General features: G+C 38.7%; 1 protein-coding gene across 4 annotated transcripts in view; it reads right to left on the reverse strand.

Annotated features, from left to right (window-relative positions):
- Positions 1-18,235: 18,235 nt before the first annotated feature.
- Positions 18,236-20,597, reverse strand: part of FBH1 (F-box DNA helicase 1) — a 74,808-nt gene continuing 72,446 nt past the window's right edge. For all 4 annotated transcript variants that reach the window (XM_049882050.1, XM_049882047.1, XM_049882049.1 and 1 more), the window contains one exon: positions 18,236-20,478. In XM_049882050.1, the coding sequence (XP_049738007.1) occupies positions 20,308-20,478 (171 nt within the window). In that variant the 3' untranslated portion in view covers positions 18,236-20,307. The remainder of the gene's footprint in view (positions 20,479-20,597) is intronic.

Genomic DNA, 20,597 nt, shown 5'->3' on the forward strand with positions numbered 1-20,597 from the left:
TTCCTTATAACAGATTCTGTTTTCAATGTCACTGAAAAGTTCTTTTCTGATATGGAATTTGGTACCACTTCTTGTACAGAGAAGTAGGAAAATAAGGAAAATCTGGGATCGATTATCTGGCTTAGATAGAATAGAAAAGAGTAAAAGTTCTGCTAATATTCTGCGATGATAATCTAGCAGCCCATGACATGTGGTAAATTAATTTAGCAGAAGTTATCAGGAATGACATGCCAACTAAAGGCCCAGCTCTGAGAGACTGCCTCACTGCCATCCTAAAATTATATGGGCATACAGAATTCAAGGCCACAGGATGGTGGCTACTTTTAATAGTGCTGAATAACTTAGAAAAGAGAATAACAAATTCACATCTCTTAAGTCTCAATTCGAGCCACAGGCTGAAACCTAGAGATTGCCTATAACCATGCTGAATTTCATCTCTTACAGATGCAAGGCCAAGAGCTGAAAACCGAACTTAAGAGTCTGATCCTTCAAGTTATTGAATAACATTAATTGAATTTACAGCCCCATCAGGTTTCTTAGTTGAAATATAAAGCACTGGTTGCATAAAGATGAGGTCCCAATAGTGGAATGAAGCTATATGGGAAATTTGGAGGATTCATGGGTATCCCAAGCCCATCCTCCACTTCCCTTTTCCCCAGAAGCAGCCTTGTTTTGTCAGATAATACTATTCCTCACTTGCTTAAAAGTACCATTATTTCCTATGATTGAAGAGTCAACTGGAAAGAGGAAACCTACTTCTGTCATGATCCCCTACCCCCTACTCCTGGTCTGCATGGGAAGAGGGCTTTACTAATGATCCTAGTCTGACTTTCAGGATCATATAAAGCAGCCTATTCAAATGGAATGACAGCTACCACAAAAGCCATCCAGAACCTTGCCCCATTCTGCCTCTCCAACCTCCTTTCCCACTGCTTCCCAGGAATCATCCTACTGCCTCCTCATGTGTCAGGCACATTGCCAATGTTCAACCGTCTGTCATTCCTTCACTCATCCTCTCTACATCCAATCTATGTTTCAAGAGCCTGCTCAAATTTTACCTTCTCCAGAGAGCCTTCATTAACTACTCAAATTTATAAAAACATCTGCTTCTGAACCCTTGTAACATTTATTTTCTATTAATATGGCATCTGCTAAGTGGAAAGAACATAGGACTTAGAACACCTGATTTCAAGTTTTCATTCGACCATTTGCTAGCTTTGTCACCTTGGAGAAGTCACTTAAGCTATATGAACTGACATTCCTTCTCTTTAAAGCAGGGATAGTAACTCATGTATCGCCCTTCTCACACAGGTGTAAGGATCAAATGAGATATTTGAAAGTGTTTATGAACTAGTATTTGTCTCCTCTCTCTCTATGTATTAAAAAAAAAAAGCCCATTGCTGTCAAGTTGGTTCTGACTCATAGTTACCCTATAGGACAGAATAGAACTGCCCCATATGGTTTCCAAGGAATGCCTGGTAGACTCGAACTGCCAACCTTATGGTTAGCAACTGTAGCTCTTAACCACTACACCACCAGGGTTTCCCTGTACATACTAGAAATGCTGCAATATAAGACCTGGTACTTATCCTCAAAGTGCTTACAGCCTGGTTAAAGGAAAAGACGTACATTAAAAGAAAACAAACACCTTATACCACAGGTTAGTGGACAGTAAGTGTCACGTGAGTTGTGAACACAGACAGCAGCGCTACACAAGTTCAGAAAAGGAAGAAATCACTGTAAGGCCTGGATATTTGAGGAATACTTTGGAGGTAACAGGACTTGAGTTGGAAGGATGGGTGGAACTTAAGTAAATAGAAACAGGCAGGGAACATTCTAAACAGTGAGAAAGACAGAGAACAGATGCCAATAGGAAAGCATGTGACAAGCTGAGGAAAGAAAGTGCGAATCAGTTGAGCTGATGGACTATTTGTAAGGCTACTATGAATGATAAGGAAGAGGTTAGATTGTGACTTACATTAGCTAACACAGTTCTGGGAGGGTTGCTCAGTAAATATATTAAGCAAAACTGAAAACGAGAGAAAAGAAGTTTTAAAGAGAAAACGTTGTTCAAGGACTGAATACAATCAGCAGAACTTTAGGATCTCAGTTCTAAGTCCACGGCTCTATCCAACTGCTCCCTTCTTAGACTGAGGTGGTTTTCTGTCTAGTGCTGTTTCCTCACTTCTCTGGGTGGAGAGCCAAAAACATCACAAAACAAGTGTGTCTTCTTCAAGATCCTCTTTGAGATAAATGCCATCAAGTTGCTCTAGGATCAAGCGGTCCAGGGCTACCTGGCTGCCTGTGACTGCTTGTATTTTCCACGTGTTCCAAGGAACCTGAGAGGCTAACAAGGAGGCAGAGCTTAGAAAGAGCTCTAAGCCCTCCCCAATCCCACCCAGTCCTGTATAATTGGGAGCTACACCTTTTAATTGGGAGTCAAAGCTGGTTTGAAGAATTCCATGGCTCAGAGTCATCTGAAAGCCTTCTATTCTTTCTGTTTAAAAAAAAAAAAAAAAAGTGGTTTTTTTTTTTTGAACCCATGGAAATACCATGAGTTTTGGAATCAGAGTTGAGTGCTAATCAAAAAGCTATTCCATGTGACCCTGAGCGTAATGGCCCTGGCCAATTTACTCTTCAGAGCCTGGTTCATCATCTGGAAAAGGTGATTGTCAAAATCTGTTTCCCAGGTTTATTGTGAGAATTAAAAAAAATAACATACACAAAGGCCTAATAGTGTCTAACATGTAGGAGGCACTTAATAAATGCTAATTTCATGTTCTCCACTGTTAAATTACCTTTTGAGATCTACTTATGAAATCTATTTACATACTGGATAATCAGGTACTGGTGGCTATCTACTCCTCTCCTTCCTTCTCAAATAAATTACAACTTTTTTTAGGTATTTATTTTCTTTCACCAGCTATGTGCGTTGAAGGAAACTGAATTCATCCCAAGCTCCAGGGAAGAAAAACCTGATTTTTTTAAGCCATTCCCCTTGCTAGTAGTAATTGGTTTAGGAAAAAAAAGACAGGTAGCCCAATTCTGGTCAATGAGATGCTGAAGTCTGCTAGAGAAGCTACTGGGAAAGGTTTCCTTGCTCCTAAGAGACATAGAAGATAAACTTACTTCTTCCTCTGATGCTGCCATATCTGAACTCAGTGCCTGAAACTGTTGCGAACATCTTATGAGACAAGCCAGCCTGGGGACAAAGCTCACACACTAAAGGTGGCAGAAAGGAGAAAAAGAACCTGGGTTCTTAATGATAATGTTAAGCAGCTGATAATACCACATCTGGAATCTGCCCTCCACTGGACTCCTAGGTAAAATAAGTTTTGTTTAATGCTCTTTTGAGTTTTTGTTTTTGGATACTTGCAGCCCAGAACATCCTGCTACTGAATTTGGTAATAAAAAGTGTGGATGTTGTAACAGTTCCTAAAATGTGGAATTAGCTGAGTAAAGGAGGTAGACAGAGAGTAGTAAAGACTGTACTACTTTAGGCTAGGTAGTCATTGACCCTTTGTTATGTAGTTGTCAAACAAATGATTAAAATGTTACCTGATTTAATCTGTCCAGAGTAGGAAATGTAGTATTAGGGAAATGATTTTTTTTTTTTTAATCCAGAATCACTTGGGCAGCTCCTGTCTGGAGGCAAGATGAGAAGGCAGAAAGCGACAGGAACTGGTCAAATGGACACAGGGGAGCAGGGGTGGAGAAAAGGGGAAAAGAAGCCTTAAAAAGCAAGGGTTGTGGAGAAAAGGAAAGGAAGAGTGTGCTGTCACATTGTGGGGATTGCAACTAGTGTCAAAAACAATTAGTGTATAAATTATTGTATGAAAAATTTAAATAATAATAATAATAAAACTACTTATTACAGGAAAAAAAAATCCAGAACCACCAAATTGTACACTTAAAAAAAAAAAGTCTAGGATGTTGATGCTGTGTTGGCTACTTCTTGGTGCCTTAAGTAAAGCCCTTTGAAAGATAAGGTTAGGACATCACATCAACAGAAAAAAGGAAAAGAAACATGATCATCTCTATGGATACAGAAAAAGGATTTGATAAAATCCAATATTCTTTCTTGATGAAAATGCTAAAGAAGATTGGAATAGAAGGGAAATTCCTCAATATGATTCAGGGTGTATATGAAAAGCCAACAGCCAACATTATACTTAATGGAAAAAGACTGAGAGCGTGCCACTTGAAATTGGGAACAAGACAAGGGTGCCGACCCTCTCCTATTCGATACTGTATTAGAAGTCCTAGTCAGAGTAATAAGACAAGAAAAAGATATAAAAGGTATCTGGATTGGAAAAGAAGTAAAATTATCTCTCTTTGTGAATGATATGATCTATATAAAGAAAATCTCAAGGTGTCCACAAGAAAACTTCTAGTGTTGATAAAAGAATTTAATAAAGTTACAGGGTACAGGTCAACAAATAAAAATCAGTTGGGTTTCTGTACACAAACAATGAGAAATCTGAAAGGGAAATTAGGGAAACAATTTTATTTATAATAGCATCTAAGGGAATAAAATACCTAGGAATATATCTAACCAGGGAAGTCAAGGACTGATATAATGAAAACTATAAAACACTGCTAAAGAGATTAAAGACTTAAACAGAAAGATGTTTCATGTTCATGGATTGGAAGACTTAATATTGTTAAGATGTCAATACTACCCAAAGTGATCTACAGATTCAATGCAATCCCAATCAAAATTCCAACAGCTTTCTTTACAGAAATGGAGAAACCAGTTCTCAACTTTATATGGAATGGCAAGAGGCCTTGAATAGCTAATGTTGAAAGAGAAAAACAAAGTAGGTGGACTCACATCTCCTAATTTTGAAACATACTATACAGATACAGCAATCAAAACAGATAAGTGCTGGTATAACAACAGATACTTAGACGGATGGAACAGAATTGAGAGGCCAGAAATAAACTCACACATTTATGGTCAACTGGTTTTTGACAAGGGTGCTAAGTCCATTCAATGGGAAAGAAGAATCTCTTCAATAAATGGTGCTGGGAAAATTAGATTTCCACATGCAGAAAATGAAACAGGATCCATGCCTCACACCATACAACAAAAACAAATTTAAAATGGATTTAAGACCTAAATGTACAAAATAAAACCATAAAATTCTTAGAAGAACAAACAGGGGCAAGGCTGTCAGAAGTAGCTTTCGACAATGAATTAACTAATATAATAACAAAAGTATAAACAGCAAAAAAAAATTAATAAATGGGATCTCATAAAAATTAAAAACTTTTGTTCATCAAAACACTTTACCAAAAAGTGAAAAGACAAGCTACTGAGAGAATATCTTCAAAAACCATATATCTGGCAAGAATCTAAAAACCAAAATATATACAAAATTCTGACAACTTAACAACAAAAATACAAATAACTCAATCATAAAATGGGCAGAGGACTTGAACAGACATTTCACCAGAGAAGACATTCAAATGGCTACCAAACACATGAAAAGATGCTCAGCATCATTAGCCATCAGAGAGATGCAATTTAAAACCACAATGAGATACCATTTCACTCCCATTTTTTGAGGATGGCTAAGATAAAAAAAAATGAAAATAACAAATGTTGGTGAGGATGTGGGGAAATTGAAACCTTTACCCATTGCTGGTGGGAATGCAAAATGGTGGAGCTGTTGTGGAAAACAGTGTGACAGTTCCTCAAAAAAAAACTAAAAAATAGAACTACCATATGACCCAGCAGTTCCACTCCTAGATTTATATCCAAAAGACTTGAAAGCAAAAAGAGACTTATACGCCAATGTTCACTGCAGCACTATTCACAATAGCCAAGGTGGAAATAACCTAAGTGCCCATCGATAGATGAATGGATAAACAAAACATGGAACAAACATACAATGGAATACTACTCAACAAGCAGGAGAAATGAAGTTTCGATACATGCTACAATATGGATGGAGCTTGAAGACATTATGCTGAGTGAAATAAGCCACTTACAAAAGAACAAATATTGTATGACCTCACTTATATAAAAGGACAAGAAAAGGCAAATGTAGAGACCAAAGTTTATTAATGGTTACCAAGGGTGAAAGGTAGGAGGAAGAAAGGAATTAACAGTGATGGAAAAATCACATTGATTAAGGGTAGGGCTGCACAGCCAATTATTTATAATTGTTGACAATAAGTTGTACACATGTAAAAAACTGAATTGGCAAAAGTTGTGTTATACATTGTGCTGGAGGTCCTAGGCAGGGTTATTAGGCTAGATAAAGAAATAAAGGGCATCCAAATTGGCAAAGAATAAGTAAAAGTATCTCTACTTGCAGATGACATGATCTTATATATAGAAAAACCAAAAGAATCCTCAAGAAAACTACCAAAACTAACAGAAGAGTTTAGCAGAGTTTCAGGATAAAAGATAAACATACAAAAATCAGAGTAAAAAAGAGAAAGTCAAAAAGAAAATCACCACATCAATACCATTTACAATAGCCCCCAAGAAGATAAAAAACTTAGGAATAAATCTAACCAGAGACGAAAAAGACCTATACAAAGAAAACTATAAGATGCTACTGCAAGAAACCAAAAGAGACTTACATAAGTGGAAAAACCTACCTTGTTCATGGATAGGAAGACTCAACATTGTAAAAATGTCTATTCTACCCAAAGAGATCTATAGATACAATGCAATCCTGATCCGAATACCAGTGACATTTTTTTAATGAGATGGAGAAACAAATCACCAACTTCGTGTGGAAGGGAAAGAGGCCCCAGATAAGTAAAGCATTACTGAAAAAAAAAAAAGCAAAGTGGGAGGCCTCACACTACCTGATTTTAGAACCTATTATACTGCCACAGTAGTCAAAGCAGCCTGGTACTGGTACAACAACAGATATATAAACCAGTGGAACAAAATTGAGAATCCAGACATAAATCCATCCACATACGAACGGTTGATATTTGACAAAGGCCCAAATGCAGTTAAATGGGGGAAAGGCAGTCTCTTTAACAAATGGTGCTGGCATAATTGGATATTCATCTGCAAAAAAAATGAAACAAGATCCATACCTCAAACCATGCACAAAAAAGAACTCAAAATGGATCAAAGACCTAAATATAAAATCTAAAACGATAAAGATCATGGAAGAAAAAATAGGGACAACGTTAGGAGCCCTAATACATGGCATAAACAGTATACAAAACATTACTAACAATGTACAAACACCAGAAGAGAAACTAGATAACTGGTAGCTCCTAAAAAGCAAACACCTGTGCTCATCCAAAGACTTCACCAAAAGAATAAAAAGATTACCTACAGACTGGGAAAGTTTTTCGCTAAGACATTTCCGATCAGCATCTGAAATCTAAAATCTACATAATACTGCAAAAACTCAACTACAAAAAGACAAATAACCCAATTAAAAATTGGGCAAAAGATATGAACAGGCATTTCACTAAAGAAGACATTCAGGTAGCTAACAGATACAAAAGGAAATGCTTAGCCATTAGGGAAATGCAAATCAAAACTACAATGAGATTCCATCTCACTCCAACAAGGTCAGCATTAATCAAAAAAACACAAAATAATAAATGTTGTAGAGGTTGTAGAGAGACTGGAACACTTATACACTGCCGGTGGCATAACCACTTTGGAAATTGATTTGGTGCTTCCTTAAAAAGCTAGAAATAGAACTATCATATGATCCAGCAATTCTACTCCTTAGGATATATCCTGGAGAAATAAGAGCCTGCACATGAACAGATATATGCACACCCACGTTCATTGCAGGACTGTATACAATAGCAAAAAGGTGGAAGCAACCAAGGTGCCCAACAACGATAGATGAATGGATAAATAAATTATGGTATATTCACACAATGGAATATTACACAACAATTAAGAACAACGATGCATTTGTGAAACAGCTCATAACATAGAGGAATCTGGAAGGCATTATCTGAGTGAAATTAGTCAGTTGCAAAAGGACAAATATTGTATGAGGCCACTATTATAAGAACTCTAGATAAAGTTTAAACACAGAAGAAAATATTCTTTGATGGTTACAAGGGTGGGATGGGAGGGAGAAGGATATTCACTAACCAGGTAGTAGACAAGAATTATTTTAGGTGAAGGGAAGGGCAACACACAACACAGGGAAGTCAGCACAACTAGACTAAACCAAAAGCAATTTCCTGAATACAACCAAATGCTTCGAAGGCCAGAGTAGCAGGGATGGGGGTCTGGGGACCATGGTTTCAGGGGACATCTAGATCAACTAGCATAACAAAATGTATTAAGAAAATGTTCTGCATCCCACTTTGGTGAGAGGCGTCTGGGGTCTTAAACACTAGCAAGTGGCCATCTAAGATGCATCATTTGGTCTCAACCTACCTGGAGCAAAGGAGAATGAAGAACACCAAAGATAAATGGTAAAGATGAGCCCAAAAGACAGAAAGGGCCACATAAACCAGAGACCAGAAGAACTAGATGGTGCCTGGCTATACCGATGACTGCCCTGACAGGGAACACAACAGAGAATCCCTGATGGAGCAGGAGAACAGTGGGATGCGGATCTCAAATTCTCGTAAAAAGACCAGGCTTAATGGTCTGAGACTGGAGGAACCCTAACAGTCAGGGTCCCTGGACCCTTTGTTAGCCCAAGATTAGAACCATTCCCACAGCCAACTCTCCAGATAGGGATTGGACTGGACTATGAGATAGACTATGACACTGGTGAGGAGTGAGCTTCTTGGCTCAAGTAGACACATGAGACTATGTGGGCAACTCTTGTCTGGTGGCGAGAAGAGAAGAAAGAGGGGTACGGGAGCTGGTCGAATGGACTTGGGGAATACAGGATAGAGGAGGAACGTGCTGTTGCATTAGGAAAAGAGCAGCTAGGAGCACACAGTAAGGTGTGTACAACTTTTTGTATGAGAGACTGACTTGATTTGTAAACTTTCACCTAAAGCACAATTAAAAAAAAAAAAGTGTTATAAATATATTTACAATGGCAAAATTTGAAGCTGCTGAGGCTGCTTAGGTAAAACCAAACACCTCATAGGATTTCATTCCTTGGTTTGGAGGTTTAGGGTCATGGTTTCTTAGGACATCCCAATTAATTGGACTAATAACATGTTTAGTGCTTCTGTTCTATATTCTAGTTTGTTGTGTAGTGCCTGGGGTCTTAAAAGCTTGCAACTGGCCATCCAAGTCACAACAGTTGGTCCCTATTTACCTGGAGCAACAGGAGAGTCAAGCATAGAAGAAGAATTTGCAATGTGTGGCTAACTGCCTCCATGAACAGCTGCCTCTTTTGCCATGAGACCTGAAGAACTAGGTGGTGCCTGGCTACCATTACTGAACATTTTGATCAAAGATTCCATAGAAGAATCCTGATCTAAAGGGGGAAAATGCTGAACAGATTTTCAAATTCCCATAGACTCCAGACTTTCTGGGGCCAGGGAAGGTAGATGAACCCCTGAAACTATTGCCCTGAGATAATCATTAAACCTTAAACCAAAAATATCCCCTAAAGCCTTCTTAAAACCAAATAGTTTTAGCTTAACTAGTAAAATAAGTCTGCCTTGAGCATTATACTCTTTTAAGAACTATCTATATGGGATCAAATTGACAACAGCAACTCGAAAGACAGGAACTTTAGGGGGCAGTGAGTTTGTTAATGAGGGAGGAACAACTCAGAAAAGGAAGGTGAGAATGGTTGTGCAACTTGAAGAATGTAATCAGTGTCACTAAATTGTACACAGAAATTGTTGAATTGGTGTATGTTTTGCTGTGTATATTCTCAATGACAACAACAATATAAATAAAATTTGTGAAAAGAAAAGATAAACTTAGGAGAAAAAAGTAGAAAAAAACCCTCAAATTCTTAAAAAAGGCCAGACTTACTGGACTGGTAAAGACTAGAGGAACCACCGATACCACCACCCAGAGATATCCTTTAAACTTTGCACTGAAACCACTCCCGGAGATCACCCTTCAGCTAAATAACAGATCGGCTCATAAACAGTATCACCCACGAATACTGTGATCCTTTAAAAAATCATCTACATGAGACCAAACGGTCAACATTTACCCTAAAGCAAAGATGAGAAAATAAGGGATGGGGGGGTGCAAGGCAGCTAGATTAATGGTAATGGAATAACCAGAATGGAAATAATAAGAACGTTGACACATTGTAAAAAATGTAACCAATGTCGCTAAACAATATGTATAGAAATTTTTAAATGGGAACCTTATTTGCTATGTAAACTTACACTAAAAACACCATATATATATATGTATATATATATATAAATCGACTGGATGGCACTGGGTTTGGATTACATACATATATACATATACATATACATATACATATACATATACATATACATATACATATACATATACATATACATATACATATACATATACATATACATATACATATACATATACATATACATATACATATACATATACATATACATATACATATACATATACATATACATACATACATATATATATATATATATATATGATAAGCTTAGTGTGAAGGTGTCCTGCCTGGAAATAGAAGAAAATATGGCTTTGCTATCAGGTCTCTTCTACCTGCAGTCCAGGTTAGACTGATATTCTAATTATAACAAGAAATTCCTGAAGGGTTTTAAGCAGGAGAGTGATATGATTTAGTTTTCATTTTAAGACTGTATTTTTTACATGGAGAATAAAAGAGATGGGCCAAAGTAAAAGTGCAGAAAGCAACCGAAGGATGTTGCCACAGTCCAGGTGAGAAGAAATAGTGACCTGGTCTAAGAAGTAGAACAGATGGAGAGAAATGGATAGATTCAAGATACATTTTAACAGTAAAATCAAAAGAACTAGCCGATGAATTGGATGGGGGCAGGGAGGATAGAGTGAAAGCAGGTGAAAAATCAAGGACTCCTGGGTTTCTGACTGGATGGTGGCAACATTTACTGACGTGGGGAAGGCTGAGTGGAGGAACAAGTTGTGGGTGGGGAGGAATCAAGAGCTGCATTTTGGATATGTTGAGTTTGAAACATCAAGTGGAGTAATCAGGAAAGAAGTTATACATTGAGTTTGAAGCTCTGTTTCTCTCCATATAGTCTACCTCTTAAACCAGGTCACTAGAGATATAAAATATAAAAAATTTATTGGTAGTGAGGAATAGGATGGACAGCAACTACTGGGCCTTCTTGGAGAATCTGTAATTAAGGAGACCAGGGAAAAGGTGAGAGTCTGCTCCCAATGCTAAGAAAGGCCTCAGGGCCTACGTAAGCCTCAGTTGTTTAAATGATCATAAAAAGGGGTATGTAGGGTAGTCTTGGAATCACTGGGTAGTCCAAACAGTTAACACACTTGGCTGCTAACTGAAAAGTTGGAGGTTCAGGTCCACCCAGAGGTGTCTCCGAAGGAAGTCCTGGCATTCTACTTCTGAAAAGTCAGCCACTGAAAACCCCGTGGAGCACAATACTACTTTGACACACATTGCGTCATCATGAATCAGAGTCAACTGGAGGGCAACTTTTTTTTAGTAAGGTCTTAATCTGTCTGGGGACACTGTGCTAGAGGAATTCTGCCTGCCTCATTGCTGGGCCAGCTTTAACCATATCCAGTGAAAATCTAAAGCAATCAGCCTTCAGCCTCTGGGTATATGCCACATTCCTAAAAACCCAGTGGTTCAGGGAGACTAGGAAAGGACGGATGGGCAAAGGTAAGGCTTGAGGAGAAATATTAAATCACAAGTAGCCTGATTCTAGAGGTGTCAAGTTGCTTTCCCATTCATTTAATTGCCCCTGGAGGCACACTGGACACCACTACAGGAACAGAGTGTGGCATGCGACGTATGCTCAGTGACTGGGCATTCTGGGAGGGTGATTTCTCACATGGGACCTTATACTTGGTGTTTCTCAAACTCTTCTTGAACCTAACCGTTTGACTTCTCTGCTCCCACACCTAGACAGCTAGAAGGGGAAATAAAATGTATATCCACTAACAGGATGGTGTTCAATTTCAACCAGGTTAATGCTGCCCAGCAATCCTATGTGTTTTTTGTCAGCTTCCACTTCACTCTCCTCTACGTTGCTCCAAACTTTTAAGTCTCTCTGGATGATCTAACTTCACAAGAAAAATATTCACCACTTGCAGTCTGCACCTATTCTTGCTTCCTTCCTATCTTATATCCTAATTCAACCCAGTCCACTATCAAACAACCATGCCCCTCTCTTTACATTTTGAAAACGAAAGCTCTTAATGCCACATCCTCCTCTATCTACCATCTTAGCTCTCCCCAGCCTAGCTTAATGCTGGTCTACATGCCCAGTGTCCTTTTCCTCACACACTCATATTTTAAAGTTTTATCACAGAGATACGCAGTTTAGAGGCAGTAGTTCCATAAGGTGCCTGTCCAAAAAGCACCGTACCTCTCCACTTCCCCCTTCCCAAAGGAAAATATTTTAAAGATCTTTCAACTGATTGTTTTGGCTTTACCTCTGTATCTCTGAATAGTTAAGTTTATACGGACTTCTGCTTCCATTTTCAGTTTCAGGCATTGTACCTGATCTACTTACTCACTCCCCCTTTTCCACCACACATTCACAATTTCCTAACCTCCCAATACATAATGCTGATGTTATTAAGACTATGGGAACACTATTATATACAACTGAGCTAGGTAGTAAAACTATGGTTACTTTTTCTCTCCTACACAACCTATTGCTTTCCAAAAGTTCATAATTGCTTTTTTTTTTTCTTAGTTTTCTATGCATTTATCACTAATTCAAAGCCTATAACACTCTGCTAATTAGCTAAACCTCCTATCAATACGTTCGAGAATATTTGGTATTCTAATTTCATCTTCTTGAGGAAATTGTACCTAGAGCCCTCTAACCTAATGTGGTCTAGTTGGTTGCCCTTCTCCTCTCTCCTACGTTGAATACCCTGTTCACTAGAGGAATATCCTTCTCATTCTTGGTTTTCTCCCTCATTTTATTGGACTACGTCCTCTAGCAGTAGCATCTTAAGATTGCACGGCAGGGGAAATTTTTTTGAGTGTGAAAATGCCTTTTCATTCTTGCGGTGCAGTGAATTACTTTAATATGGGCCTTCTAGCCATGGTCTTTGTGACTTCCCACAAAATGATTGGGTGGGACTATGCAAATAAGGTATATGGAACCCTAACGATGGAATTAGCAGTTTTGTCATCCCACTAGGCTAAAGGAAGCCAATCCCAGAAGCGGAGAGGGTACCTCATTACCAGGAGTGGAGCTGTTCCTTTGGGCCCAAAGGACCCAGGGTCCATGAGTTAAGACCCTCCTAGACCCAGAAGGCAGAAACAGAGCTATAACACCTGAAACAGCACAAGACGGTGAGAAGTGGTGGCAGCGAAACAGCAGCAGCAGAACCAGGAGACGGTGAGATGGTGAGACGGTGCAGCCTATGGAGCAACAAGGCAGCTACAGTGGGTGTGCTGACCCACGGAATGGAACAAGAGAACTAAGCACCTTCAGCCAGCAGGCTTGCTGGTGGAGTGGGGTGCCTCTGAGCACTTGTGGAGCTAAAAAGCTTGGTAACACTTGCCCAAGCAGGACAGAGGCCAGGCCAAGAGCCGAGGGGCCGAGGGTCCAAGGGCTTTGACACAGGCCAAAAAGCTGTCCTGACTGATAACTGTATCCCGCGTTGTTCCTGATCCTGAATTTTAACCTGTTACTTCCCTGATAAACCCCATTTAACTGTGAGTATGGTCTGTGAGTTGTGTGCCCATTGCAGTGAATTATCAAACCCAGCAGATGAGAAGACAGTGCTGTGGGAAGGGTGGCTGGTGTCAGAATTGGTAAAAAGGTTGGAGAGAAGAGGTATGTCTGACCTCAGCTTCATAGGAATCAGCTTTGGGCTGATGTTGATGGTGATTCTCTCTCCTCCCCATGAAGTTAGAGGTCAGTCTCCACCACACCATTTTTACAAATCTATTGATTGTTTGGGTAGCTTTAGAATTCTAAGTTGAAAATCACTTCTCAGTTTTGAACGTCTAGTGCCACTGCGGAGCCCTGGTGGTTCAGTGATTAAACACTTGGCTGCTAACCGAAAAGTCGGTGGTTCAAACCCACCAGCCACTCCACAGGAGAAAGATGTGGCAGTCTGCTCCTGTAAAGATTACCCCCTCGGAAACCCTATGGGGCAGTTCAACTCTGTCCTACAGGGTTGCTATGACTCAGAATTGATTCGATGGCAACAGTTTTGCTTTGGTTTTTGGTTAGTTCCAGTGCTACTGTTGAATAATCTGAAGACATTTTGATTCCTGGCCCTATGAATAGGACTTTTTTTTTTTTTTTTTTCTTTATGGGAGCTTGTAGGATCTTTGTCTCTAGCGTTCTGAAAACGTCAGAATATAGTCAGTGTAGGTCTATTTTTACGCATTTTGCTAGGCATTTGGTGGGCTATTTCAATCAGGGAACTTATGTTGATCAGTATGGGTAATTTTCATCATCTTTTTTTTTAATTTCCCAGCCTGTTTTCTTCCTGAAACTCCTTCATCATTCAGATGCTCAACCTCTTAAATTGGCTCCCTGACTACTTGTTTCCTTGTATTTGTTCTTTATTTTTACTCTTACTTTCTGCATATTTTCTCAACTTAATCTTCGAACAATTCTGTTGTGGTTTTTCATTTCTTTCATGCTTTCAATTTTGTCTCTGAATGTCCTTTTATACATATCAATGTCAGTAATGACATTAGCATGATTAATTTCAGTGAGGCCAGAAGCAGACCGCAGTGGACTAAAGTGTGAGTAGGGAACTTAAGTAATTTGATGCATGAAAAAATTTACTCTTGTTTTTTTCCTAAAACAATTGTAAAATGACAACTGAAGGGCAAACATAACAAAATTTTGGAAGTTGGAAAGCAGGTGATGAGTAAATATACTATAGTTTTAAAATGTCTTCTTTTCCCTGCATTGGCTATTTCCTCCAAGCTGATTCTTTTCTGTTTGTTTTGATATCCAAGCTTCAAGATATAGGTTCTTTTCAGATGTTTGGTCATCCTACTGAAGAATGAACACTAGAAAGGTGTTTGAAACTCTGAGTACTTGGGGTGAGATTTGAAGATTGAAGGTTATTATCCAGTGGGTATCTGGATGACATATTTCCTGAGGGACCTCTAATGTCATTATCAATCTTCCCCAAAGAAGGAACTGTCAACACCCCACTTAGGTTTAGGCTGCCAGCACTCTGGGAGCTAAGTGGAAGAAGGAGAGGAATGAATATCATTCATTACATAAATATTTCCCCAGTGGCCTTCATTATATTATGATCTCTTGCCCTCAGCTGTGAGTAGAGTTCCTTACATTAAATGTTCCTCTATTTTATCCTCTCCAGAGAACGCATCTCCAGTCTTCTGCTAGGGTTGAAGAGTTGCCCAGTTACACAGAATACAGAAGAGAGCTGAGGATTTAATTGGTTTTTAAATAAACATTCTACTAATTTTCCTGTTTTTTTGCTTCACTCCAATTCCAGAAGTACCTAATGCCATCAATTTCTACATCTTTTGAGAGCTCTAGGGCTTAGGGTTCAGTTTTCTCAGGTGAGCTAAGTTACCACTCATCCACCTGCTTCCCAGCTTCCAAAACTTTGTTTTGTTTGCCCTTCAGTTGTCATTTTACAATTGTTTTAGAAAAAAAAACAAGAGTAAATATATTTCTTGCATCAAATTACCATAAGTTCCCTACTCACACTTTAGTCCACTGCAGTCTGCTTCTGGCCTCACTGAAATTAATCACGCTAATGTCATTACTGACTTTCATAGTGTCAGTTAAAAGAACACATTTCCACCTTTATTTCACTTGGTCTCTTTATAGCACTGGATGCTGAAGACTTTTTTTTCTTTCTTAAACTCCTTTCTCTCCTGAGTTCAGTAACAATTCTATCATGATGGCTTTCCCCTGGAATCTGACTATCAGTTGTCACTCTTACTCACAAAATCCTCTTCATGTCTTTACCCCAAGTCTGCTGTTTCAAACGGCTTGGTCCTTGAACCTCTGCTCTTTTCATTTTTTATACCCTTCAGGGATGAACTCATCAAAACCCTTAAACTTAACTACCCTAACGACCACTTACATACTGACACTCTAAAAATATCTATTTCCAGGCCAAGGCTCTTTACTGAACTAAACAGACCTGTTTATCCAATAGCCTTCTGGACAATTCCACATAGTTTTCTCATTAAGTCCTACAAACTCAACATGATAAAAATCAAACTCATCATTTTTTAAAGAAACCTGCTACATCTCCTATTTTCCCAGTGTCAGTGAAAGGTGCCCTCATCCACTCTGGTGACCAACAGAAAACTGGGAATCACACTGAGAATCCTATCTCTCAATCCCTAAGCATTCTCCAAGTTCTACTCATTTTATCTTCTTCATATCTAGCAGTGTTTCTCAAAATTTAGTGTGCACCAGAATCATTTGTAGGGCTTGCTAAACATCAATTGCTGGGCCTCAACCTCAGAGTTTCTGATTCAACAGGTCTGGTCTTGTGACCGAGAATTTGCACTTCTAAAATTCCCAGGTGTTCTGGATTGAATTTTGTCCTCCAAATATGTGTGTCAACTTGGCTAGGCCATGATTCCCAGTATCATGTGATTGTCCACCATTTTGTCATCTGATGTGATTTTCCTATGTGTTGTAAATCCTACCTCTCTGATGTTAGTAAGGCAGAATTAGAGGCAGTTATGCTCAGGAGGCAGTACTCATTGTACAAGATCAGACTGTATCTTGAGTCAATCTCTTTTGAGATATAAGAGAGAGAAGTGAGCAGACAGACATGGGGACCTCATACCACCAAGAAAGCGGCGCCTGGAGCAGAGTGCATCCTTTGGACCCAGGGTTTCTGTGCAGAGAAGCTCCTAGACCAGGGGAAGATTGATGACAAGAACCTTCCTCCAGAGCTGACAGAGACAGAAAGCCTTCCCCTGGAGCTGACACCCTGAATTTGGACTTGCAGCCTCCTAGACTGTGAGAGAATAAACTTCTCTTTGTTAAAGTCACCCACTTGTGGTATTTCTGTTATAGCAGCACTAAGACACCAGATGATGTTGATGCTGCTCATCTGGGGCCATACTTTAATAACCAGAAATCTATGTATTCATCCCCTCTCCTCACCAGTCCCATTTCAGTGGCTTTGACTCAGCCCAATGGCTAGCATTCCTGCTAAGACTACAGCCATTAGTCTCTTAATTTAGCTAAACGTACTAAAACATCCTTTGAACTACAACTGCAATAATCTTCCTAAAAAGGAAATCTGATGTCTAAAAGCTTTCAATGATTTCCTGTAACTTTTCAGAATAATACTCAAACTCCTTTTCCTACCATGGAAGGCCCTTTATCACCTGGCCCTCTCTCTCTAGGCTACCATTTCTGTATACATACTCTGTTCTAGCCACATACATGTCTCTTATTTCCCCAAGCATTTCATACCTTTGGTATATAAATACTTTAAATGTCATGGAATGCCAATATTTTGGTTGATGTAATACCATCATCTCATTATTAAAAAAAAAAAAAAAAAATCTAGAATCTGAAACATTTATGTCTTTAAAATAATTTATGTGAAGACAAACTGATGCATAGTTTACAATATACTAGGGTATTGTAACACTTCTATTTTAAGAATAATTGTTATTTTTATTTCAAATACTTTCTAAACAAGTGGAATGTGACATAACAGCATTTATTCTTATATGGGTAACTCTGCATCAGAATCTTTACATACATGGTAAAAGATGGAGACAAATCAAAAATGCTTTCTTTGAAATAAAACCTAAACCGTGCTACCAACCGAATGCATATTTTTAAAATAATTCAAAAGATCTCCTCTTAGTTATCAAATAATAGGGCTATTCAAAAATTAGTGAATCAGATAAAAATATGTGGAACTAGCTTATATTATTCTCCCAATTAGTGTGGTTAAAAGAAAAAAAAAACCTACAGAAAATTTTGCACAAAAATACATTCACAACTAAATGAAAACTCTGATGGCTTTTATTTTAAAGACTGTACTTTTAAAAAGATCTAATAGATTTTCAAGTTCATGTAATGTTTAGTTCACAGTTTTCAGTAATACTTTCACTCTTTTCAACTAATCATTTATATTAAAATGTAACAGATATTTAAGATTTTAGAAGTTTGTATTTTTACTGGGTATTTTAAAAATTGCTTTTCTATTTGAAACAGACCAAATGTTTCGTTTCTCTGATTTTTAAAAAGTATTCACACTTACCAGTATTAATTCCTATAATCTGGTATTTTCAAGATAAATACCAAAATACCAGTACTGACATTTTGCTCTGGTAGTGCTATCACCAAATACATTCTTTTCTTTCCTTCATGTTGTTCCTTCTTCCTAAAATATTCTTTTATTCTTTTAATAGTCAACAAACTTCTAGTATTTTTAAACACAGTTCCAGCATCACCTTCGTTGGGAAGCAATCCATACTTCTGTTTTGACAGAGATCCAAAAAAGCAAACCCCTTGCGACTGAGTCAATTCCAACTCACAGCAACCATACAGGACAGAGTAGACCTGCCAAATAGGGTTTTCAAGGAGCAGCTGGTAGATCTGAACTGCTAACCTTTTGGTAAGCAGTTGAGCTCTTAACCATTGCACCACCAGGGCTCCCTGATAGAGATACCCTTCCTCTACTCCTACAGCACTCACGTATACTTCTCTCAAAACACTTTTCACCTCAAACTATAATCATGCTTATTAAATAATCATCTTCCTGAGATCAGGGGCTGTGTTTTGACTCTATCTACTATTTAGCATGTATATTTTTGTTTTTGTTTTTTTACTATTTAGCATGGTACCTGCTATGTAACAGGTGCTTATGAAGGTTCGCTGAATGAATGAATTCCCTTCTAATAAATAAACTGCTTCCTCTCTGATTCACAAAGCCAGATTTCTAGTAAACATGTTAATTGAAACTGCTCTTGCCACCTCTTCCCCAAAATCCCTCTTTTGAAGGACACTGAATACTACGATAAATCGAAATCATTTTCTCTTCTTCTATTCCAAGTTATCTATACACATCAGATAAGGCTAGGCCAGAAGTATTGTCTGAGTGGATGAAATAACCTCATCTTTTTTTTCATTAAAGTAGCTTAATTCTGTCTTCAGGTCCAATTCTGTGAATTCTCCTCAATATACAAACACTGTTTTGGAATTCCACCCTTTCCAAGCACCCCTGGCCCAGTCCACAGCTGCCCAATCCAACACCATCCTTGCTTTAACCACCTGACCCACATTCTACGCTTCACTAGAGCTCTGGCCTAGGAGAGGTTAAGAGGGAGACTGTTAACAAGTGGAGTGATAAGGTCTACTCTCAGGCTCTGCTTGATGCAGCTCAGAGATAAAACGAGGCAAATTCCTTGGGTTATAATCCAAGACAGGTCCGATGCTGTGTCTACTAAACTGCTATATGGCAAAAATGTAAAACTACCACGTCCATCGACATCTAAGTGATATGGATTTTTCATTGGCGGTTTCTATAGGAGTAACTTTATTACATCAACCCTGCATCCCCAGGCACAGTGAACCAGCTACTACCTTCCCACCTCCCCCTACATATTTCCCTCTTCCCTTCCATAGTGGCTACCCAACTCCATTTCCCCTCTCTAATAGTTCTGATTTTCAGTTCTACCTATAGGAAAAATGAGAGGGCTACTTAGTTACTGTCACTTTGTACTTGACTTTTTATGTATTATATTATCTCTCTCTGTTTAAACTGTGTACCCCATGACACTCATGACTCCCCATGGCATTAAAATGTCATTTTTGATACCTCAATTATTACCCTAGAGATTAGGTTTCATACTCTGCTTGGAGTGTCATATGAATAGTGACAGAGCTGATCAAAAGAGTAAAAGGAAAAAAGAGAAAGCTCAGAAACAAGAGCGCTGAAGCCAGGTGTCACAGAGTGGTATGCCGGTGCTATTATGCCTGTTTAATTGAAACCTTGTAATAAAAGTTTAAATACATAAAATTTTTTTATTAAAAAAGCATTCCCCACTTCCCCAACCTGGTGCATATGGAGGGTGGGCAAGTAGAAACTGGCTACTTATAGGGAATGGAGATATGGCAGATCCAACTCTGGTTGGTTTCTTCTTCCTCAAAAAATGTTCTGTGAATGAATTCAGAGTCTCAGGTAAAGGAAAACCCTACCCCACACCGGGTTTCTTCAAGTGCTTGGAGTCCACAGCAAGGCATTTTGTACCATGGAGAATGCTTATCTGGGCTTTAGAAGACAAGGAAGAGCAGGGCTTCATGTCTGGGCAGCACTATGTTTTCAATGGTACGTTCCATGGAGCGCACCTGCTCCGGGGAGGCGGTCAGGAATGCCAAAGGCCCGATACGCTGTTCTGCACAGGAGTGGCAAAGGTAGCCACCCTTGTTTTCCTTCCTGTTGCTCTGCAGTGATGGATAAGAAAAAGAGGTAAGGGCAACAACCAAAGAACGAGGATTTTCCATCCAGAAGCCTGATTTACTGTCATAGAGCTGCCAAAGGACTAGGTATTATTATCCTGATA

This window comes from Elephas maximus, chromosome 4, assembly GCF_024166365.1.
Source record: "Elephas maximus indicus isolate mEleMax1 chromosome 4, mEleMax1 primary haplotype, whole genome shotgun sequence".
In the NCBI taxonomy this organism is placed as follows: Eukaryota; Metazoa; Chordata; class Mammalia; order Proboscidea; family Elephantidae; genus Elephas; species Elephas maximus.